Source organism: Scomber scombrus, chromosome 23 (genome assembly GCF_963691925.1).
Source record: "Scomber scombrus chromosome 23, fScoSco1.1, whole genome shotgun sequence".
Classification (NCBI taxonomy): Eukaryota; Metazoa; Chordata; class Actinopteri; order Scombriformes; family Scombridae; genus Scomber; species Scomber scombrus.
In genome coordinates, this window is record NC_084992.1 from 254,992 (window position 1) to 280,337 (window position 25,346).

The 25,346-nt window shown below is 38.7% G+C and overlaps 2 protein-coding genes and 1 long non-coding RNA gene across 4 annotated transcripts in view; 1 reads left to right on the top strand and 2 right to left on the bottom strand.

The window, feature by feature from the left end:
* The window catches only part of LOC134006104 (zinc finger protein 883-like), a 137,788-nt gene that overhangs the window by 28,032 nt on the left and 84,410 nt on the right, over nucleotides 1-25,346 (bottom strand). The gene's annotated exons all lie outside the window — the stretch shown is intronic.
* LOC134006127 (CD226 antigen-like) overlaps nucleotides 1-25,346 on the bottom strand; it is a 126,186-nt gene that overhangs the window by 4,343 nt on the left and 96,497 nt on the right. The window contains exon 1 of one of the 2 annotated variants that reach the window (XM_062445214.1): nucleotides 4,562-4,856. The exons of the other annotated variant lie outside the window; for it this stretch is intronic. Within the exon in view, the coding sequence (XP_062301198.1) occupies nucleotides 4,562-4,625 (64 nt within the window). The 5' untranslated portion in view covers nucleotides 4,626-4,856. Of the gene's footprint in view, nucleotides 1-4,561; nucleotides 4,857-25,346 lie in introns of those variants that run through there. 2 annotated transcript variants of the gene reach the window in all.
* On the top strand, nucleotides 20,914-24,192 carry LOC134006176 (uncharacterized). Its single transcript, XR_009927922.1, has 3 exons — nucleotides 20,914-20,973; nucleotides 22,292-22,381; nucleotides 24,174-24,192. It is a non-coding gene; the product is annotated as an uncharacterized LOC134006176 (long non-coding RNA).

Below are 25,346 nucleotides of genomic sequence, written 5' to 3' on the forward strand. Positions count from 1 at the left end.
GTATTGGTATAAAATGTCATGTTTGTCATTTCAAACTGCTCATAAATACAGAATCTGCTGTTATTATTAATACAGGTGAACTGAACTCTTCTATTTGCACATTCTGTGTCACGCCTCAGTCCCAGTCAAACAACCTTTGAACAAACGCATGGCCCAACACAGAAGGACTAACTCCTCAGGTCCATGTTCAGCTGTCTACTTACACCTGAAGGAAAGGCACATTCCTTTGAGGACAGTAATGTCAAGATTTTGGACAGGGAGGACAGATGGTTTGAAAGAGGGGTAAAAAAAGAAGCCATCTATGTGAAAGTGGAATAACCATCTCTGAATAGAGGAAGGGGTCTATGACACCACCTAGCCCCCATCTACAATCCTTTCATCTCTACACAGGAGGTTCAACAACTCAGCCTCTAAGAACAACGGTCGTTCACTATTAGCCTCACATGACTCTCATGACTGTCGTAGGAAGCATCACCTGAGCCACACCTGGAGCACTAATGACCACTCTAGTGTCTTTAGTGAACACAGAGGTTAAATACCTGGTTACTCCACCAGTTAGTCAGACTAGCTTAGCCTAGTCAGACGTGCATGAACTGATGAAGCCTCTTGGATAAGTGGCGAAACGTCTTCAAGTCATACTACTAGTCCAGTTGCCTTCGATTCAAATTTCCCAGAGATAACTATGACATCGACCAATGAGAACATTCACAGACATTATTATTTCTGAGGTTTCCATCTTTGTCTTTTATATAAACCTGCTTCTAATGTTCAGCTCACAGAGGCTGATCACATGATCACAGATATTATAATTAAATGTCTCCTTCAGTAAATATACAGCAGGACACAATATTATAAATACTTATAGTTAAATCAATATACAGATGAAGCCCCTTGAAAGTTCCCGTTCAAGCTGAAAGCCAGCTGAATGGCAGCTGACTCCCAGCCGGCTGCCAGCCGACTCAGCAACCCCCTCCTTCTCCTGGGCGTGTCTATCTTTTCCTGTAAACCCACCTATTCATTGTAATACAGGGTATGACCAGGTGATGGCGCTTCTGTCACAGAATAGCCCACATATTCTATGAATTTTTACTGGTCATCCGAACCAGTAAACTTAATTACTACCTAACGTAACCCACTGACTTTTTATATGCACGCACCACAACTTAGAAAAAATATTTTAAATTTCAAGGAAGACCATGACTGAGCAAACAATTTGCAGACACAGATACATGACTATCTTGAATAAAAAATGCGGAGTGTCTATTTGCACCCTACACGTAGCCTATAACAACGTGAAAACATGGCGGGTATTCATCTTCCGCTCCAACAGAAAAGGGCGAATTTAGAAAGGTTTCATATCTTATGTTTGTTCTAAAGACATTTCTGGCGGGAAAGTTGTATTATATTTTCATAATCTTTCCTCAGTGAATGCATACAAGCGTAAGTTTCTCAGTTAGACACGTTATAACGTAGGACCGGAGCGGTGGCGTAACGGGCAGCGTGTCCGTCATTAGTGCAGGAGACCTGGGTTCGAGTCTTTGCAGTAGCAGTTACTTATTGACAATGTTTTCAGCGGAAAAACTCTGCTGCATTTTCATAACTTTGTTAAGTAAATGCATACAACCCGAAAATAACTGACTTTACAACCTTCAGGTTGTTAAATGATGGAAATCAAATCTTGACCGATAATTCTATGGTTCTCTGCTATGTGCCATGAGTTTAATGTGTGTTTAATGATGTTCTCTTGGTTAACAGGAAGTGTGTTTGCCTGTAGAGTATTTTAAGAGTGTTTTTATTGTTTAGCAGTGAAGAAAGGAAAATGAATGGGATGTTTGTGCTAGAAAGAGAAACAAAGTGTGCGTGACAGGATTTGGCAAGAGTTCATACTGCAAAAAATCGGAACATATTTTCAAATCAAAAAATTAAATAGCCTACTGACTGATTATTTTGTTATTTGTTTTGAATCTAACACAAAAAAAGAAAGACAAATTGCTTTTCATATTTCAATTTTAGGCTCAGATCAATTATACGAAATGGAAAAACGTAAACGACTGTATTTGATTTTAGACAAGGCAAGACAAGGCAACGCAGCTTTATTTATATGAAAATAAACATTTGACAGTGAGAAATTAGAAACAAACGTAAAAACAAGGAATTTACAGGATGATTAACCTTTCATTTGATGCTGGTTTGAATATTCTCACACAAATTATGCCAGAGTGCTAAAACTGAGAATGAGTAGTTCAGCGTCTGCTAATTTGTGAATTGTAGAATTGTTGAAAAATGTGCAAGCCAACCCCGGTCTGTTCAGTGCATGCTGTAAGTCAGGTAAGCCCATCCACTTTATTAGCATTATCATTGCTTAACTTTTTGTTTGGGCTTAATGGGCTATTTGGTTCCATTGCCACACAAATCACTCAAGAGTGTTCATGGCCGTTGCAACTACAGTACTTTCTGAGAAGGGATGCGGATTTGGCGGGGTGATGATGGGTTTGGGGGGATGGTTGGGAGCCTGTTCCATTGTCTTTCAAAGCGAATGCCCCCCCTCCCCCCACACCTGTGCATGTCTCCTGGCAAACTGTGAATCCTTTGAATTTTTCCTCCCACGGCTCTATTACGCCTGCTCTCATTATGATCAAATTATTTTAACAATTATGTTTTATAACATATTGCCAATAAAATAAAAGTATTGAACAGACTCACTGGAGCTGAGGTTAATGTTAGCTGCACGGACAGAGACGTGTTTTCTCAAGCGAGTTCAAAGTTTTATCTATTTTACTTTCTTTTGACAATGACACGCTGGATGATGATTTCGGAGGTAATCCGACAGGAGAAGGATTGTGTAAACCAGTCGGTCTCAACAGGGCTTACGATTGGCTACGAGAAAGTGACGTGTCGGGGGGTGCCTCGAGTGGGAGATCCCCCTCCATTCATAACCCGTTGTGCGCCAACGTCATTCATTTCATTTCATTTCATTTTGACTTTTGACTTTGTAATTACCGGATAACGGAAACCCAGTATCAGTGTCAGAATATAATAGCAGCAATAAGAAAAGAATAAAGAACAATAAATAATAAATACAAAAAAACAAACGAACAAACAAAAAACTATAAGAAGAATAATAGTAAGAAATATGTAGTAAAATAGTCGTGACATTATTTACATTATTTACACCGTCCATTGAAATACTATGTATTACAGTAAATAGCGCGTCCTGTTTTGAATCACTAGACGGGGTATGTCACATGGGCTATTTCTTGGTTTGACAGTGACAATGATTTGTCAGAGGTCCTGTAAAATGTACGGTATCTTCAATTGCATCCTTCTAATGAATTAACTCAGTTTATGTCCATGGACATTATAATGAAAAGGCTAAAGGCTTAATATTAGTTAGCATCCAGCGTGCTGCGTGGACTTCATTACATCTGCTGCACCGCTGCTACCACAATTATGAAATGCTAAGTTTATTGTCAGTGACTGTGACCTTCATAAAAGTAATATTTTACAAATCTGCATTATATAAACTAACGAAATTCGTTAAAGTAAGTCATTTGGCGACTTCTAAGTCATTAAACTAAGTCTTACTTTTACTGGCGTAAAGAGTTGAATCAGGACGTCTGCTTTTACTAGTCTTTTTTACACTAGTATCTAGTACTGCATACTACACAGGCATGACTCAGAATAACAAGCTTGCACTTTTTAATCATAGTGCGTTGTGTTAATTGATCGGCTGTGTTGTGTTTTACCGGCGCACAGCAGCTTCAATTGCATCCTTCTAATGGATTGAACTATATTGCACCCTTCATTAGATAGATAGATAGATAGATAGATATACGTTATTGATCCCAAGCTGGGAAATTATAGTGTAGCAGCAGCATTACACAGACACATAGTGACGATACAGTGACAATAACAACAACATATAGTATAAGGCTACTTTATGAAGAAGAATAGAAGTAAATACAAGTTATATTAGTGTGTAAAACTAACTCGGGTCTCCTGCACTAATACCTGCGCCTCCCCGTGGAAAAATGAAGCATTGCAACTGGTTTTCACTCAGGCAGTTTAGGGGCGTTTCCAGTCGGGGCCTCATTGACACGTCATCGCATTTCCCCCCTGCTTCCATTATCGGCCAGTCAAGGACCTATCAAGGGGCGGTCAAGGAGCCATCACGGAAACAGGGGAAATTTCTAGTGGCTTCATCTGTAATACAATGACTCTACAATAAATAAGAATACCAGTTTTTATTACAGCTCAAAAATGACAAAACACAAAAACGTTGTGTCTCATATTTACTGGAAACAATCGTATTGTGACTGTTTAATGACTTATTTCAGCTTTTCTTACCCTGATCATTATTTATGAGATCATTTCAGTTAATATAAAGAACTAATCAAGAAATGTTGATTATATACTAAATAAATGCTGCTAAATATAGACAGAGTACAGAAGTGAAGGAAACTGACACACACACACACACACACACACACACACACACACACACACACACACACACACACACACACACACACACACACACACACACACACGATCATCTTACCTGCAGAGGCAGACTGCAGTAGACAGGAGAACAGGAACAGCACAGTGATGACCGACGCAGCCATAGAACCAGAATCTGCTGGTTCCTCAGGTTAAGTCCAGTTCAGTTCAACAGTCCACCATCAAACTGAGTCTGAGTAGATTTCACAAGCTGACACAAACAGCTGAAAATGTCAGAGCAGAGAGAAAATCAGCTAATAATGACCAGAAACACAGAAAACTAAGAAAAAAACAGAGAATCCAGATTTAACTGGCACATTAATTCAGACTTCCATTGGTACAGTCTCTGGACTGATCTTTCCTCTGATGGTTTGAGAGTGAATGAAAAATTACATCAGGAAGTCTCTTTAATTGTAAAGCGGGGCGGTGCTAACTGCTGCACTAGACTTCCTGTAAGTTACTAGACTTCCTTTTAATGCTTCTGTCACAACTTCAGTGTTTAATATGTTTAATAACTTATTTTCATTGTGATTCTGCAGGACACAAATAATAACAATAAAGACCAAAATGTAAATGTCAGTAAACATGTTTCATCTCTTTGCTCAGTATGTTATCAGAGAGTCAGCGTCTGTGTTCAGGAAACAAAATGACAACAAACACACAGAGAGGAACCACATGATTTACAACTAGTCACGTGCTTTCAAAGAAAACACAACTGTTGAAGCTGTGTTCATGTTGTGTGTTATATAGCAGCCAGTAACGTAATAATGGCTGGTAACATATGTCATTTTGCCTGATTTTTAATATAGTAAACTGATAACTTTTATGAACCAGTATTGTAATAAGTTATTATGTTATTGCTTAAGTAAAAATTAAAATCCTTTACAAATGTAATAACTGGAGCTGATGATGTAATAATATACTAATATCACTTTAAGTTTAATTTATTGGATATAAAGTTGCACACTTCCATGGTACTTGTCTGTCTCCCTCTGAATGTATTTTTCTGTCTTTTTCTTTAATGTACCTGTTGGTGTAGTTTTGTTAAGTGTTGTTGGTGTTTTTTAGGGTTTATTTTAGTTTTAAGGGGTTTTTAAGGGCTTTGTCTGGCCGGTCAGCGTCTCACATGCTGTGGTGGTAAGCAGCGGTGGCTTCTCCCAGTTGTCACAGAATCACAGCGTCAAAGTTGGCGCCAGGTCTCCGCACACTGTGGAACAGGTAACCCTGGCTCGGATGTGGTTCTGTTCCTGGAAAAAGTGGAACAAGTGAACCGGCTGGTGGGAACCGGGATCAGTGTTGCTGGTTTATTTGAATCAGTGCTGCCACTGACTCAAACTGCCTTAAAGATCACCCTGTCTAATGTTCTGCCTGATGAATTCCTGAGCAGAGAGTTATCTAGACATTGGGCCAGATGCAAGAATATGTTCATATTTTTCTTCTTAAATCTGTCGTACTTTTTTCGTGAGGTGGAATTTACGAGTGTGCCACGTCGGATTCACCAAACACTCGTATCACCAGGAAACAGTCGTAAATGACCTTCATAAACACGATGAATCCCACCTGATCTAAATGAACGCGCGTTCCCGAGAATAGTAAATTAACATGAATGACGCCCCAAAATACCAAATAAGGTCAGACGACCGGCAGGTTGTAGAGAAGCTCCATTCATAAAAATGGCACTGAAGATTAAGAATAAGAACTTTACGAGCTCTCAGACTGAGGTCCCGCTCTCAGAAATAGATCAACAGAAACACAGATTATTATTTAGTGTTAGTGGAATTAAAGGTCCTGAGAAAGACAAAGAAAGAGGAAAAATGACCCGTGCTGTGAACGCTGTCTCAGCTGTTGCACCGTCACAGAAATAAAAACAAAAATGACTGAACATGAATTATGTCATCAGCCAGGGAGTTAAACTATTACTAAGATAAGCAAGATTTCAACTAAATGAATAACAGTTATTAATAAATAGTCAGTTTATATTGTGGAAAAGTCGCTTTGTAGTTTCGGCTAATATTTATATTGTAAACTTGCATTATATCATAGTTTCAATTGTCAATTCAAATGACTGATATATCTGCCTAAATTGTTAAATAGCCTACTTCTTTATACTAAATAGCCTAATACTTTACAAACAGAGTAATGTCATCATGATTATGGATTCAGAAGTGTAATTTAATGAACGAGACATAGTATACACTTCCCCCCCCCCTTCTCTACATCCCCTGTAGTTCACACCCATTACTCAGGAGTCTCTAAAATACTGACAATATAATATACACTCAGCCTGCGGATCGACATTATTCATTTCTCTGTTAAATGGTAGTCAGCATACAGTGATGTTAAAAAGAAAATCCAAGTCAGTTGATTCTGAAGCTCAACTGCTGATGTTACACCTGCTGGCGGACTGCTGTCAGCACAGACCTGCTAACACCCGGGATGACAACGCAGGGCAAGCCGGCAGAAGAAGTTGGAGATGAGGGTAACAGTTCAACAGCTCGACCTCTCTGTGTGTTTGTGCTGATAAACTACAGTAGTTACATCACTCTGTAGAATATAGCTTCTGTACTGTGCTTGGCTGTATTGTATCATACAGTGTTGTTTGGTCTTGATACCCGTGTGAAACTGTAAGAAAGTGTTGTTGCAAATGTTTCCCACCAGAGACAACTGTACATGATCTTAAATAACCGCAGTGAGGAGTTCAATGTACACATTCATGTCCGGTCTGATGACTTTGATTATGTGCTTTTTGTGGTGAAGAAGGACACATAGTTAAAGTCTGTCCAAACAGGGTAGCGGGGCTCTGCAGCCGTGGGGCCAGACAAGAGAAATGTGAAGCCAGAATAGTGGAGAACAGGGAGGTGAGACGGGGTGAGGATCAGGAAGGTGAGGGGAGTGGGAGAGGTGACAAAGGTGAAAACAAGGGTGAGCAGGCAGGTGAAGCTGTGGAGATGATGGAGCAGGAGTCTGTGTGGACATAAGTTCCACTAAAGTGTCGCAGTAACAAGAAGAATGAAGATATTGAGGCTAAAGTCAGCAGACAGACTGTATCTCTGACAGCAGTGATCTGTCTCTCACACAGCAGTCAGTTCATCAGGATGATAAGGCTTATCAGGCCAAAAACACGATTCACCTGAAGATCCATGTTGACCAATCAGAGAGACTCTCTGTGTTACAGTTCTGCTCTTCCTATTACTTGCCACTCTGGTAAATTTCCATTTACCCCTACTCTGCTCCACTCTGTCAGTCAGCCACACACATCTCATCAGAACTCTGTTCACCTGGACTCTCAGCTGCAGCTCATCAGTAATAAAGCCAGTATATATAACCTCCTGTTCACTCCTTCTTTGGCAAGACTCTCCAGCACTCACCATCGGTTTGACTTCCTGGTTCCGACTCTGGAAACATTTGTTCAGCAGACACATTTATTATATAGTTAAAACATGTATTAATAAAATGATAATGTACACATTACAACAGAGTCTCTCTTTATTTCCTCAGAGTGAAAACATGAACTTCACAGTGACTTGTTTTTCTATATCCATCATAAAGAGAATCATAAAATAGAGCTGCTTTATAACAGGACACCTGTCTGACCTCTGTCAGTAACTACAGACAACAAAACTAAAAGGAGGAGCGAGAGAGACGTTGTGGTTTGAAACTTCTGCTTTTATCAAAGCCATCGGTTTGACTTCCTGGTTCCGACTCTGCTAACCCCTGTCCAACCTGACAGGATGGTCCCCGATTACAAGTTCAGCCTCTGTACCTGCTTCTGGTCCTGATCTTCTGTCTCATCACGTCCTGTTTGTTTTTTTTAACTTTTATTTATTCAGTAGATGCCCTGATCACATTCACACAGTAACACACATTCACAGCTGTAAGCTGTCCAGTGCAACCACAGTCTGATCTGCTGTCTCAAGGGCACCTCAGGAAATGAGGGAGGGGCAACTGCTGCTGCTTCACTTTCCCAAATCAGACTCATCCTACCAGTCTGGGGAATTGAACCAGCAACCCTCCGGTCATAAGCTTGCTTCTCTAACCTTTAGGCCAACACACCTGAGATCTTCAATAAAGCCCATTAACTATAGCTGTGGCGTGTTTATGCTGTAACAAACTGTCTGATATTAGAAACTGTAACTCTGACCGGCCTGAAGTAAAGCTAGAAATGAACAGAACGTTTAAAAAGACTCCATGTTAACACAACTGCAGTTAGAGAAACAACAAGAAACATCTTTGCTCTCTGAGCTTCAAATAAACCACAAACAAGAACATAGGAAGTCAATGTGACAGTTAACACACACTGAGAGCCCAGTGTGTGTTAACTGTCACGTAGACAGTCGCCTCCATCTTAGTTTTAACATACAGAACATCATGTCTGGTCTAGACCTAGTCTATGTGGAAAATGCCTTGAGAACATTTTTAGTTGTGATTTGACGCTATAGAAAGTTTGACTGATGTAAATTCATCACAGCTTCATCTGAACTTTGGTATTTTACATAAAACATACATAAATACAATGAAGTGCAGGTTTTTGAACCACTTCCTGGTTCAGGGAGTGGGAGCGGTGCAGCTTTGATAAAAGCAGAAGTTTCAAACCACAACGTCTCTCTCCTGCTCCACTATTTAGTTTTGTTGTCTCTAGTTGCTGACAGAGGTCAGACAGGTGTCCTGTTATAAAGCAGCTCTATTTTATGATTCTCTTTATGATGGATATAGAAAAACAAGTCACTGTGAAGTTCATGTTTTTACTCTGAGGAAATAAAGAGAGACTCTGTCGTACTGTGTACATTATCATTTTATTAAAACACTTTTAAACTATATAATAAATGTGTCTGCTGAACAAATACTTTAAGTGAAACTGTGACTGAGCCTGAAAACTGTGCACATTTGGTTTAAAGGGGACATGTCATGCTTTTTGTCATTTTCTATCATTTTTGGTATCATCATTGGTTATTTTGTCAGATGTTAAAGATATAGATATAAGACATATTCTTTACATGTTTAGCTCTATATTTACATTCTGTGTCTCTACTGGAATATATTTGCATAATTTCCAGTTAAAAACTTCTTATTTCACTTCTTTAGTATAAAATGGTTGTCTCTTGATGTGTTGATGAAGAAGGAAACCACCGCTGACACGTCTCACTTTTATATTTAAAATATTTTATTACAAAAGAGAACAGTGTCAAACATCCAATCTTGACAGAGTCCGTGGTGCCGATCTGAGTCTCTCTGTCTACTCCAGTTTTAACAAGACTATATATAGTTTCCTATCTCTAAAATCTCCACCTTCTAAACACGTGGTCAGTCAGGAAAAAAACAGCCTCTGGCCCTTTAACTATACCTGACTTTTAACCTTTAACCTAAGAAAAACATGTGTTTGCATGTCACAGGATGTCACAGTACGAAGGCCGAACAGATACCAGACTTCTACTGGTCCTTTATGCAGCACTAAGTGAGATTTACTGCATATCTCCACACAAATAACAAAGTATCGAACATGTTACAATCTGTCATGTGATCTGTGGTATTTACTGAACTCTGGAGAATGAACTTCAAACATTTAGGTAGAGTCCTCCAACAGAACTACTCCCATAAACACATCAAGTCTGTGGAGCAGCTGAAAGACAAACTCTGAGAACAAATGTGTTGTTGTCGTAATACAACCAGAGAGTTTCATAACCAGTCACATTATTACAGTTATGAAGCAACCAAGTGTGATTGCTTCATAACTGACAAACACTTTCTGTACAAGAAAAATACTGTCTGCTGGTTAGGAAATGAGACTGGTATATGTAACATTGAATTTTAATTGAATTCAATTGAATTATTGTCATTGCACGAAGTTCAAGAGCTCGTTCCCTTTGTAGCAGAGGAAAACACAATAAAAACCTTAAAACAACAACATTCGTCCATTTAAAAGAACAAAGACAACAGCATGCATACAGTGTGCACAACCTGTAGTGAATAAATAATATTGCACTTGTCGATAATAAAACACATGAAACACATCAACAGTAAACGGTCCAGTGAGTCAGAGTTCAAGAGTTCCTTGGAAACATGGAAACAGCATTAAGTGTGTTGATAGGAGGTGAAGAATCAAATCCTGAAAATGTCAAATAGTTACTCTTAATTCATGTTTTACTGTAATATAAATTCATACATAATTAGTACCTATAAATACCTTAAATATGTACTTTAGTAACCGTGTGAATGTCTCTGTGGTTGCAGTTACAGAGCTGCTGCTGTTCTCTCATTTTCTTTGAAGTTAAACTTCCTGCTTTTATTTCTCTTTATTCAGAGTTTTGAAATGTGCTTCAAACTATTCTCCAACATCCAGGGAAGCTTTAAACCTGCCTCTCCTCTTAGTTCATCTCTCTTTTTCATTCCACTGTCAGTAAACATGCTTCATCTCTTTGTCTGTTCTCAGTCTCCAGGAAACAAAATGGAGCTGAACACCCAGAGAGAAAATAAGGTCAGGTCAGATATTCAAACTGAAAGTGAAACATTTGCCTCCATGTTTGTAATTCATTAGATGCTTTGATCAAGTTTAATGCAGATCAGGTTTATGAGAACAAAGAAGTTCATCCTCTTGTTTTTATGTTGTTGAGACGTTGTGTTTCTGTCTTGTTCAGGATTTTTAATTTCAATTAAATTTTCCTGAAAAAATGAAGATGAAATATAAATAAATATCAATAAATGGATTATTGAGGAAAACAACAGCTGTTTTTAGCCTTTCATGTGAATGCAGCAGCTGTCAGAGCTGATATTGGACTTTTCGTGACCTTTGTTGATCTGGACTTTGCTTGTATGACTTTAACAGGATTTTCTACTTTCTGTTGCATGTTCAGTAAAACCCAACCACAGGAAGTGACAATGTGTTGTTGTTATCAGTCTGACGCTCTGCTGCTGACATGCATCACTGTGGTCTAAAGATATAACTGGTCAGGTCATGTTCAGTATACAATAGGTAACATGGTCTGCATTCATGTCGTTTGTCATGTATGTAGCTCTGGTCCACAAAGGCTGATTAAAGTTGTGTTTTCTGTAAAACAAACAGGATTCATTTTAAACCAGACTGATCTGTTGTCATCATCTAATTATACATAAACATCAGCACAGATCAGATGATGTGAGCAGAACACTGATGGGACTCTTCTTCTTTATATGTAAACATGATTCATCTGAAGATCATCATGATACTGAAACATAAGTCACATTAAAAACTGTTGATATGATAAATTAATAGACTGATAAAGTTTCTATGATCTGCTTTGAGTAACTGAATTTAGTCTATTTTCCAGTTTAAACACACTACAGACTCAAGGCCTCTTTGCTGTGTGTCTGAATACAGGAAGTCAACCTGACTCAGTGTGTGTTAAATGTCACGTTTACATTCGCCTCCATCTTAGTAACATTCAGAACATCATCATGTCTCATCTAAGCCTGCTCTATGTGAGAAGAGCCTTGAGATCATATTTATTGTGATTTGGTGCTATATATATATATATATATATATATATATATATATATATATATATATATATATATATATATATATATATATATATATATATATATATATAAATAAAGATGAATTGATTGATTGATGTAAAGTTATCACAGTGTTACAGTGTTATGTCAGTGTGGGTGATACTTTACCTTTAGTGTCATCAGAGTCGTTTGACCCAAAACCACAAAACATAACTGTTCACTGCTATGAGTAATGCTTCATGACTGAATCATATTTATAAAGTGTTGAGTTCAGTTTGATAGAAACACAGTCAGAGTTTCATCTGAACTTTGGTATTTTACATAAAATATTCATAACGATACATCTATAAATACAAACACAGAAATGAAAACAATGAATTGTAGTTTGTTGAACCACTTCCTGAATCAGACTGAGAAAGTGGGGAAAGTGCAGCTTTGATAAAAACAGCCTCTTCAAACCACAACGTCTCTCTCGCTCCTCCATTTTGTTTTGTTGTCTCTAGTTGCTGACAGAGGTCAGACAGGTGTCCTGTTATAAAGCAGCTCTATTTTATGATTCTCTTTATGATGGATATAGAAAAACAAGTCACTGTGAAGTTCATGTTTTCACTCTGAGGAAATAAAGAGAGACTCTGTCGTACTGTGTACATTATCATTTTATTAAAACATTTAAATTATAAGAAATGTGTCTGGTGAAGAAATATTTCCAGTGAAACTGCAAATGAGCCGGAAACTTTACACATTTGGTTTAAAGGGGACATGTCATGCTTTTTGTCATTTTCTGTTGTTTAAAGCTGTTGAACACTAAGATACTTTATGTTGGTTCTTCATTTAATTCGTCACCAGTCTTCATCTTTTTCAAACCTTTATTTATTCAGGTGAAATTCACTGTGAGCACCTGCTCTCTTTTGCAGGAAAGCACTGATCACATTCACAGCTGGAAGCTGCCCAGTACAAACACAGTCTGATCTGCTGCCACTGAGCAGCTGTGGTTTCCCCACTCAGACTCATCCTGCCAGTCTGAGGAATCTCTAACCTTTAGGCCAACACTGCCTCCATCATCTGCTGTTGTTTCAGTAGAAGCTCCTGTGCTGCCACCTGCTGGCTGTAATTCTTATTATACAAACTGATGACAGCAAGTCTTAGCAGACACTAAACTGAACATCAGGAGCAGCTTAGCAAAGCATTTTATCATTAACGTAAACAGATAATAAAATGTCAATATTGTTATCTAAAATACTAGAAATCATTTATTGTGTGTTTTGGCTTCATTCTGACAATAATGTTTTTTCATCTTTCTAAAAAACTGAAACATGTTCCTGAAGACAACCAGACAATCTGCTGCTGGTCACACATCTTCAGGCTGAGATGAAGGTAATATTATATATTATATATGTTATATGATGTAAATATTAATGATGAATATTAATGTCAAAAAGAACTGAATGTCAGTATTTTCATCCCATAAAGGAAACCTTTGTCCCTTCAGATCATTACTACAGTATAGAGAAGAATTTTAAATAGTTACATTAACTACAGATACATACTGTAAATAGATTAATTTATGACTTTTTGTTTTATTTTATAGCAAATGTCACTCAACAAAAAACATCAGTGTTGAAAAAATTAACAAAAACTTTTTTTTATTAAATGTAGTTTTTAGTTCTTCTGCAGCTTCTTTAGATTATTCAGAAGTCAATCGACAATCTGAAATAATTCAATGTCATTCTGTTGGTTTTTTCTACATTTGTCTTCATGCTTGGATCCAAACAACAATTAACTGATCTACTAACAATATTGTGTGTTAATCAAAGTTTGATAAATCTTATTCCTCTGTTGTTAAAACATGTCAGTGAGTCACATCACTGCACTGGGTGATGATAAAAAAAAGTTTTAATTCTCTGATTCAGCTTCTTAAATATGAATATTTTCTGTGTTTTTAGTTTCTGTGACAATAAACTGAATATCTTTGAGTCATTTTGGGAAACACTGATCCACATTTTCAAATCATAAAAATAACAGATTAATTGAAAATGAAAATAACTGTTAATTGTAATCCGACTGTTTTATTATCTGATCAGCACTGTAGTGAGTTTCCTCATAAAAAGTCCTCAGAAGACATTAAAGTCAACTAAAATGTGATTTACCAAGGTGTTTGTGTCTTTTTTTCTCTCTCCTGTAGACAGTAACGTGTCACTCAGTAATTCTGTATGTGTTTGTCTTTTTGTAATTTCTTTATTGTCAATTAATGTATTCTATTAATCAATACTCGGTAAGTTGTCTTCTGCACGTGTGGTTTCAAAAATGTCTCAAAATGTCTTAAATTGAGTTTGTTGAAAACAGAAACTCGTTATAACAAAGCATTAAAGTCTTATAATCCATTAAATAATAAGCTACAGTGGTGCGCACCCTACTGGGGAAATGTTGTTATTGCACATCTACATCAGCTCCAGTCAGGCTGATCTTCCTGCATTAATGTTCCCCTCCCCACAACACTTTCACTACAGCTACTGACAGAAGTTAATATGAAGCTTCAGTCAAATCTTCATCTTCTATGTTTCAACGTTACAGTGTTTTTAGTACCGAAGTCTTTTTGTTACTATACTTCCACCACAGCTCAACAGGGAAACACTCTGCTTCATCTTTGTCCCTGAGCCTAGCCTGCCCCCTTACAATCTGTCAAGTATCTGTTCAGTTATCTTGCTGACTGTATAATAAAGATCATTTCAAACTGCTCCCTGGTGTGTTGTGCTGCAATTGGGTCCTACCCCTCCACTCCTGTTACAGTACAATCTGGCCAGCCATGGACCCAGCGCACAACCTCACACCACTGAGCCAACTCGACAGGATTGAGGGCATCCTTGAAAAGCACAACACACAGGCAGTAACAATGTTTGAAATACAGTTGCAACAGGTAACAGCTGCAGTCAGGTCATGAACCCAGGATACTTGGCTGTACCAGCTACCTCCTGTTCCGGTTGGTGTGCAGATTCCTCCTGTTCTTGCCGACGAGCAGCCACCCCTCGCACTTGAGCTCCCGGTGGTCCAACTCCCTATTCCTCTTGGGCCCAGTGTGCAGACAAGTGGTCTTGGACGCCAGCCTCCAGTCCGTCTCCACCTCAGTTGTCTCTGCCTCAGGCCTCTAGAGGAGTCCCATCTTTGCTGACGTTCTCCTGAGGGGTTCCGTCTCAGATTTGGACTTTGTCTTTGGCTTTCAGAGGGGCCCTGTCTCTGTCCCCAGCCTTCAGAGGGGTCCTGCCTCAGATTCTTCCTCTGCCGCCAGCCACCAGGGGGTCCCGTCTCTGGCTCAGTCATCAGCATCCAGGTGGGTCCTGTCTCTGGCTTCCTCTATCTCCAAGGTATATAATCAGACGAATTGTCCGATATTTGGTATTCAGTCGAACTTGATTTTTGACAAAAGTGACAGCCCTAGTGCATATAAAACCACAGCAAAAAATTCCTCATATTGATTCCAGTAAAGTCTGAAGCTGGTGAGGTTTCTCACTATAATGTAGCCTGGTTTGAACTTTTGTTTCTGTTTCATACCTCGTGGTCAAAGTGCAAACATCTTTTAACAGCAGAAAGCAGTTCTGTGGTCGTCCAGTTTCCTGTTTCAGATACATACTTTCCAGTAAATAAGGGGTGTTAGGAAGCTGCCATTTGTAATGTCCCTAATATATATTTCTGCATGAGGAAAATTTGTTGTAAAAGTAGTATTAATATTAAAAGCATTTTATTTTCCAGATCGTGATCCAGCTGCAGCTCACTCAGTAGTGAGAAGAGCAGAGGCTACAGTACATGGTCCTGAGCAATTGGACTTGGGTGGGTGCTGCCAGGACTCAGAGACCAGGGACAGCCCTGATGGAGCCCAACACCCACTGAGACCAGGTCTGACTTACTGCAGAGAATGTGAACACAGCTCTCACAGCGGTTGTATAGGGACCCAATGGCTCGCAGCAGAGACCCTGGTACCCCAAACTCCCACAACACCTCCAACAAGGTCCCCCGAGGGACACGGTCATAAGCCTTCTCCGAGTCCACAAAGCACATGTAGACTGGATGTGTGAACTCCCATGACCCCTGTAGTATCCCTGCAGGGTGAAGAGCTGGTCCACTGTTTCACAACCAGAATCCACTCGCTCCTCCTGAATCGGGTTCAACAACTGGCTGGAGCAGCACCTTGGTGTTTCCCGAGAGGCTGAGTAATGTGAACACCCTCTGGTCCCCTTTAATAAACATGTGGACCACCATCCCCGTCTGCCTGATGCTTCTCCCCCTTGGGCAACTCTAAAAAAGAGGAGAGTCCAGTCCCTTTCCAGGAGTTTGGTTCCAGAGCAGGTGCCAAGCAAAGTGGCCAGTTATTTTTACTAATTCAGCAACTTGGTTTTATTGAGAATAAATAAAGGGTTAACTTAAGCTGTCATATCCGTTAATAATTGAAACTACTGTAAATTAGCTGTGTCTTGCAGAGTAAACCACACAGCAGCATCACACCTATAAAGGAAGGAAGTCGAGTTTAACTGCTCTGACCAAACAAAGTCGTTCTCATATCATCGAGAGGCAGAATGGACCAAACATCTCTTCTGTGGCTCTGTGAGTACAATCTGTTCAATCTGTACTGTCCAGGTTTAAATTATTATATGTATAGCATGTCAGCTGAGTTATAGACAATACTGATATATGGTTTTAAATTCATTTAAACATCTTGAAATGAAATTAGATTTAAAATACATTTGTATTGATCAGCATCAAGAAAATAAGTGAATGCAGCAGACAGGAAGAGAAATTCACAGTTCAGCAGAAGGTGACAGACGTTACTTTGTACTCAACCTTTGAGGCTGATTATACAGCGATGATCCGCTCGTGTTGATCGACATCTTCTGTCTCAGGATCAACACTGATGTGCTTTTAGAGTACATGAGTTATTCCTTTATATGTCAAATGTAGAAAACCTGTGTCCCAGCAATTACTTTCAACAGCAGTTTTGTTTATGAGAAATTTCAGTCAGGTTTTCATAGATATAAAAGCACTGAGTCCGATCTTCTTATGGTGACTATTGACCTTCTAATGGCTGATCATGATGGGATGTGATCACTCCTTGTTCTTTTGGACCTTAATGCTGACTTTGATACTGTAGATCATAGCATACTGTTAGACAGGCTGAGCCATTGGGTAGGAATAGCATAGTCTTAGATTGGTTTACTTCATATCTGTCAAACAGGAGGTTCTCTGTCTCCATTATTGACCACATGTCATCTTTTAAGTATGGTGTCCTATAGGAGTCAGTTTTGGAATCAGTTTTATTTTCCTTATACATGCTCCCCTTAGACATGGTATTGCTTCTCACTGCTATGCTGATGACCTGCTCATGTATCTGCCTGTCAGAGCTGCTGACCCTGGATGGCTGAGTTCACTGATTGTCTTTGTGCACCAGCACATTAAGGAGATCCTGTCTTTTGCCGGTTCCCTCTCAGAACACATTAAGCCTGTTGATAAGAATCTTAGCATTTGAGTTTCTGAGCAGCACACAACAGAACCTGTGCAATCTTGTTTTTACCACCTGAGAAATACCTGACAAACTATATTCTATTTTATCTGTCAAAGACACAGAGACCATTTTAAATGCTTCTATTTCCTCACACCTCGATTACTGCAACCGTCTCTTCATCTGCTTCAGCAAGAAATCTGTTAAATGGCTGCAAACGCCTGTTTTAACCTGCTTGAACTGGCTTACATGGTAGCGTGTTCATAGTCTGAGATCCTCAAGCAGAGATCTTTCAGTTGTTCCTGAGACGTGACTGATAACTGGAAGTCAGCCCCAAAATTGCAGAATGAGGTCCCTGAGGAGATCAGATCAGCAGTTTCAGTGACTTCTTTTAAATCTCTGCTTAAAACCTACTTTTATCAAGGAGCTTTTCAAGATGTCATTTGATGCTATTGACTGCCTGGACTACTTCATAGATTTTGATGGATTTGATAAATCTTACTGGATGCCCCTTTGCTAATGACACAGTAATTTGTTTTACTGATTAGTCTGATGATTTACTTGTTTTGATTCTGTTGCTTTGTATGACCTGTTGTAATTAATTTGATGCCCCATGTGAAGCACTTTGTAACGTGAGTTTAGAAAAGTGCTCCATGGATAAAGATTATTATTATTATTATTGTTATTATTATAAGTTTAATGGTGATTTGATGTGTTTCTGGTTGGTTCTTTTGTCTCTTTAGTTGTGAGCTCTCTGCTGTTCTGCACAACAAACCAAGGTTAGTAAACTTCTCATCTGATGATGTAAAGCTGTTGAAGGGTCACTGCTGATGCATATCAGTTAGTTAGTCCTCCTCAGCCTCTGGAAACAGCTGGATAATGTCTTAATGTGTATAAGTGTCTGGAAGTAAAGGTTAGGTTGTCTCAAAGAGGAAAGATGACTCACAGTTTGATTAACATGAAACTCTCCTGGTTAAATCATCAGATGAACTGTGTTAGAAAATATCTGACCAACATTATGTAAGCTGTTTAAAAATGCATGATTCGCCTCGCTGCAAGAAACAGCCAATCACAAACCTTAAGATCTGGTCACATGTGCCACTAATGGTGGCCTCAAGCAAAATATTTTGATAATGAAAAAACTGATTTTACATCTACAGACTGAATCAGATCAGCTTCAGTTTTTCTTACAGCAGAGGTATTACTGTGCACTGTACTGTAAATGTACTCTGATCACTTAAATACAAACTTTTAATCAACTAAATAAAAAACATGTCAGACAGATGAAACCTTAAATCATAAACACTGACAAACAGAAGGATGACATGACTTCTAAATGGTGACATCATCCTGCACAAGTGGTCATAAATTAAAGGCACACGCATTGTGATTTACCAAACCTGAAGGTAATGTTGCTGACGGTAACTGTGTCTATATATAATAAGTTTGAAGGGCAGGTATTAACCTACTGTTACTATGGAAACGAGGAGACGGAGACACAATGACAGAATACACACAGGTTTTTCCACCTGTGTTAATATTTGTGGTTTTACTAACAGCATTGACTTCACTAATACTCTCCATATGTGGGTTTTTCTGGTAATATTAGTTTTTGTTATAACTCAATATATTAGTTAACCTCTTCCACTAGAACCTGATCACATTTCATTTTGCAGCTTGCAGCTTTCTGCTCGTCCAAACTCTCCATTAAGACACAAAACCCTCATTTAAATACTGCTGTCTGCACCTGTTGCACCTGTTTTCATTTACGCAGTTATTCTTAGTAGATCACTTGCAAAACACACGATAACTGAATCTGTTGCACTGTACACGCAATTTAGTTCCTTTATTTGGGATCTTAGTAAATCAGGCCCTGACTGTAAAACAGGATTAATGTTGTTGACCTACTGAGTGTTTCTTTGTTACATTAAATGACTCCTCATGTTGTTCCTAAATATAATAAATCTCCTCTCAGCCTCTCTGACTGTGAGTCCCGGCAGCTCTCAGATTTTTAAAGGAGAAGCTGTCTCTCTGAGCTGTGAGGAGGACGACAGCTCTGCTGGATGGAAGCTGAGGAGGAACACAACCAGAGAAACCAGGAAGGAGTGTGGAGACGGCTGGGGAATGCAAGTTAATTCCTCCTGTATCATCAGTGTAACATTCCCCACAGACAGTGGAGTTTACTGGTGTGAGTCCAGAGAGGGAGCAACCAGTAACAGCATCAACATCACTGTCACTGGTAAGATCAGACTGTGGAGTTAGTATTGATGAAGCTGAGTGTAAATGATGAAATGCTGTAGTTTGTCTCTGTGTTGAGGTGGATCAGTGATCCTGCAGAGTCCTGTCCTCCCTGTGATGAAGGGAGATGATGTCACTCTGCACTGTAAAACAAAGACCTCCAACCTCCCAGCTGATTTCTATAAAGATGGCTCCCTCATCAGGACTGAGCCTGCAGGTCACATGACCATCCACAATGTTTCCAAGTCTGATGAAGGCCTCTACAAGTGTCACAGCAGCAGTCATGGAGAGTCTCCATCCAGCTGGATCTCTGTCACAGGTGAGGAAGTTAAAGCTTCAGCAGTGATTCATAGTGAGAGAACATTTCTAACTCTACTAACACTAACTAATGAAACTGTGACATTTATCAGCAATTAAAGAGATAGTTTGGGTTTTTTGACATGAAGTTGTATGACATCCTCACCATCTGTGTCGTGCATCAGCAGTGACTTTTCCCCCACTGCCTCCTGTGAGCAGAGTTCTGGCCCGCTTTTGGTGTTGAAGAAAGTAGTTCCGGCTAGTTTGCTGGGGTCACAAAGATAAAGTGTTTTGCTTCAAAAAACAATTTGCGTTCGAAAGAGTAATTCATTTGCATCACAAAATCGTTGTCCGTAAAAAAGTCAGACCTCACAATCACCTGGCACTATTTTCCCTCCCTTCGTATCACTGCGCGCTGCCGCCTGTTGACAGCTGTGCACCTTTTCATCGGCTGTTTCAGTGTTTTTAATAATTATTATTGTTTGATTTTAGAGAAACCCATCACATCTCAATCTCCACCCCTCTCTACTTCTACTCCCACCACTCCTCATCTCTCTGTGCTGTGGTCTGTTCCACCTGTCTGTGGTCTGGTTCTACTGGTTCTACTGGTTCTACTGGTTCTACTGGTTCTGCTGGTGAGACGATGTGTTCAGAGGAAACCTGAAGGTCAGACAAAGATGTTTACATTTCAAAGTGATTGAACGTTTAGGTTACTTTTTCAAATCTGTTTTTTTCAGTTAGGATGATTCATCACATGTTAAAGTTATGCTTAACACACTTTTACTACAGTTCATTCTGACAATTTCTGTTGATTTGCATGTGTAGTTTTCATAAATTAAATGTCCATTAATATTCTGATATTATAAATTATATTTCTGATGAAATCACTGATGACATCACTAATGACATCACATACAGTGACATCAAAATATCTCGTCAGCAGCCAATCAGACGGAGTGGAGGTAATGTGTTGTAGATGTGATGCTAGTAGAGTTAAACTTGTATCTTTGTGAGGACCTCTCTGGGTTTACAAAGTGGGGACATTTAGGATTATGGGGACACTGGGAAAAGCTGACATTTTTTGCATTTATATCAACATTTATTACGTTTTCATGATGCATTTATTAATAAGAGCAACAGACCAGTTTGGTTTCTTCTGGTTGATGACAGAGTGTGATGTGCTCTCGGTGTGTTTTGTGCTTTGTGGTGAATCAGTGAACAGAAGCTAGCAGCTCTGTGGTCGTCCAGCTTCCTGTTTCTGATGGAGACAGTTTGTCCTGCAGCTGTTCTACATGCTTCATAGATTTTAAAGTTACACATGTTCATCTTGCGGTCAGCAACTAGCTTTAATAAAGGTCAGCAACTCTGTGGGAGTTTTCCGTTTTCTGAACTTGACACTTGTTTGTCTCACAGCAGCAGAGGTGTTAAAAAGAAAAAAGTATCAACTATAACCTCTGACATTTATAACATACTAACACTTATTTCTCCAGCTATTAACTGATGTTTGCTAAAATTGATAATATTTCCATTATGTTTTGTTCACTCAAAACATTAGTATTAGTATTAACATTAGCAGAGGTTATATTATGGCTCTGTTCTGTGGCAGCAACAAAGACTCCAGATACAGAACAAACCAGCAATGACAACAAAAAATAACATTGTTTAAGTCAGACACAACATGTGAGGTGGAGGTGGGTTGCAGAGGAAGCCTCTGCATGAGGAAGGCTCAGCAGGCTGAAGCAGCTGGAAATAAGTCGCCCTGTTTGAGATTCCCAATTGGATGCATAGAAGGAATCAGCTGCTGTGGCTGACTTTGTGTGCTAAGCTGGTGGCTTGCTGACCTAATGCAACACTGTACAAAAATAGTAACATTATTGATTTTAGTAAAGGCTTAAATATTCTGGCTGCTATTTGTATGACTACTGCACTAACAGTAATAGAAACTGTACAGTAACAGTGATGATATCATTTGTAGTACTGTCAGTAATGTATTTTCTATGTATTTTATCTTCCAGATTGTTATTCAGCTGTAGTTTACTCAACAGTGAAAACAGCAGAAGACGTCAGTGATGGACAAAGAGTCGTCAAATCAAACAGGACCAGAGGTACAGCCGCTCTTCTTTGTGGATCAACACAACAGTTTTTTTTGTTGTCACAGCCAAAAAATGACCCACATTTGTAGCATCTTAAGACACTGATATTCTTGCTTTTTACCAACACATACCTGATATCATTTGTATAACTGTCATTAATGTATTTTCTATGTATTTTATCTTCCAGATTGTTATTCAGTTGTAGTTTACTCAGCAGTGAAAACAGCAGAAGACGTCAGTGATGGACAAAGAGTCATCAAATCAAACAGGACCAGAGGTACAGCTGCTCTTCTTTGTGGACCAATGCATTCTGGTTTTTGTTGTCACAGCCATTTGTTGCGTCTTAAGACAATGATATACTTGATTTTTTATCAACGCATATGTTACTGCTTGGGGGCAGATTGGGGCCTTATTATTCCTTGTCAACACCAAAATACTTTCTTTGAATTTTCTCCTTTTCATAACAGAAATGGTAACCATGGTGACTCTGGAGGAGGTTATTTGTTGAGATCAGGGCAGAAAAAGCAGCATCAGTATAGAGACATCATATAGATGAAGATAGTGATGGAGAAGCTCAAAGAGTTTCTCTTTGAAACTTCCCACCATTGTTATTGTGACTGGTCACTGCTGTTAATCTATATTTTTTGGCTAATCTTATTTTTGTTACTTAGTGGTCGTATGCTGAATTGCATCAAGCAGACACATTGACGCATTCATATTTGAGGACATGAAGAAGTGTAATGGTAGCCAGTAGGTAAAGTGTTAAACCTCACTATCCACTGGCTGTCGTTACACTAGCAACACTTCCAGCATGAGGTAGCCACGATGCAAACGTGTAGTTAGAAGCAAGTATATCAGGGGCATCATTAGTTCCTGGTAGCTGCTCCGTCACATATTCTGACTGTCATTGTTCTTGAGTGGGAGGCCAGTGAGGGTTCAACCAAACCAGCAAGAAAAACAACATTTTTACACATCACTGTTAACTAATAATGATGTTTTAAGATGTGACTCTACTGTAAGGTCTGGTTAGGTTTATGGAAAGATCATGATTTAAGCTAGTTAAGCTGAACAGTCTCCCAACAACCTCTTCATTTTAAACCTTTAATAAAATGTATAATTTAGTTGCTTTAAAAACTATGCATATAAAACCACAACAACAATTTCCTCATTTTGATTTCTATAGTGCGTCCTGATTTGAACTTTAGTTTGTCTGTTTTGTATCTTGTGGTCAAAGTGCAGCTTCCTGTTTCAGTTTAATACTTTCTAGTAACATTTGTTTTTCACAGAAGTGGTGTTAGGAAGCTGCCATTTGTAATGTCCTTAATAAATCTTATTATGCTGCATGAATTTTTGGTTTTGCTGTAAGAGTAGTATTAATATTTATTTTACATGTGCAACATCACTACTCACAGTACATACAGTCTACTAACAGTACTAGTTAATATGAATGTGTTTTATTCTACAGATCGTGATCCAACTGCAGCTCACTCAGTAGTGAGAAGAGCAGAGAGGCAAAAGGTACAGCTGCTCTTCTGTCTTAACAAACAATCCTGAGACTATCAATCCTCTCATCTCATTCTCCAAAACAAAGAAAGAAAACATATTTCCTGAAATACAGGACTTTTCCTTTAAAGTTATAAACATGTTAGGAATATAAGATCAGAACAAACCAGTTCTAATTTTGGGTTAAAGAGACACAAAGCTGTTTTGGTGCAAAGCCTGAAGTTACATGTCCTTTTTAAGGATAGTTTTCCTGAAAACATTATGATTTTTAAAAAACGTATGAAGCACATCAGTTATCAGAGTATGATTTATTACAGCTGAAGTAGTGTCACAAATGTGTGAATGATTGTCCAGTTAGGAGAGATTTCCTGCTCTGAGAAGCTTCATGAATTCAGGTCCAGAGTTCACATCTCATCACAGACCTGCAGTGAAACTTTGTCTTTACATGAACTGTCACCAAGATCTTCCCTGACCTCAACCCAACTGTAGTTACCATCAGTAGATGTTGGAAAAGACTTGTTTTTTCTACAACTGTGTCTCATATTGTTTGAACTGTGTGTGTTCAGTGTCTCCATTAGAGCCAGAGGTTGTCTACTCTTCACTGAGGTAGACCTCCACACCTTCACACCAGTCCAACCACTGACGTCCAGCTGGCCTGTTACTGGTCTCCAGAGCCCCTCAGACAGTAGTACATTCATTTATATAGTTTATATAGTTCATGTTGTTCACTAAATTACACTCATGCAGCAACAGAAAAACAAACAGATTCATATAGTGAATAAACAGTGAAATGTAAAAACGTATATATATTTGTTTGCTGGATCAATAAACTTTGTTCTTGTTTCTTTTGTCCGTGTGGTTCTGTGGGTTTCGTAAAGCTGTCGGATGGAAAATTAGAAAACATAATTATAATTTAATTAAAACATATTTTAACTATATTATGAAATGTGACTACTGAATAAATGTTTCTATTGAAACCATGACTGAGCCTGAAACTGTGCACATTTGGTTTAAAGAGGACATATCATATACTGTATGTCAACTTCATTATCAAATATGCAAGAAATCATTTATTGTGTGTTTCGGCTTCATTCTGACAATAATGTGTTTTCATCTGTCTGAAAAGCTGAAACATGTTCCTGAAGACAACACGACAATCTGCTGCTGATCACAGCCTTGTTTCCCAAACACATCTTCAGGTTAACATGAAGGTACTACTAATGTTATATAATGTAAATATTAATGATGAACACTAATGCAAAAAAAGAACTGAATGTCAGTATTTTCATCCCCTAAAGGAAACTTTTGTCTTGTCCCACAGTTCTGTCCCTTCAGATCTTTACTATAGTGAATAACTTTAAATAGTTTGGTGTTCATCTCAACACCCACATCACCTTTGAAAAGCATATTCAGAAAATAATTAAAGGGTTGAATAAGAAAATGTATCTCTAAAATGCTTTGCTAAGCTGCTCCTGATGTTCAGTTCAGTGCCTCCATGATGTCTTGCTGCCATCAGTGTGTGATAAAAATTACAGCCAGCAGGTGGCAGCACAGGAGCTTCTATTTAAACAAAAGCAGATAAACATAGTGGTGACAGATTGAAGGAAAAACCTACATAAAGTGTGTTAGTAAGATGTTCAACAGCCTCAATGCTCCTTGGTACTGATTCTACAGTCTGTAAAGTCTACTGGAGGGATGAACACCATTCTTCCAAAAGATATTCCCTCATTTAGTGATGA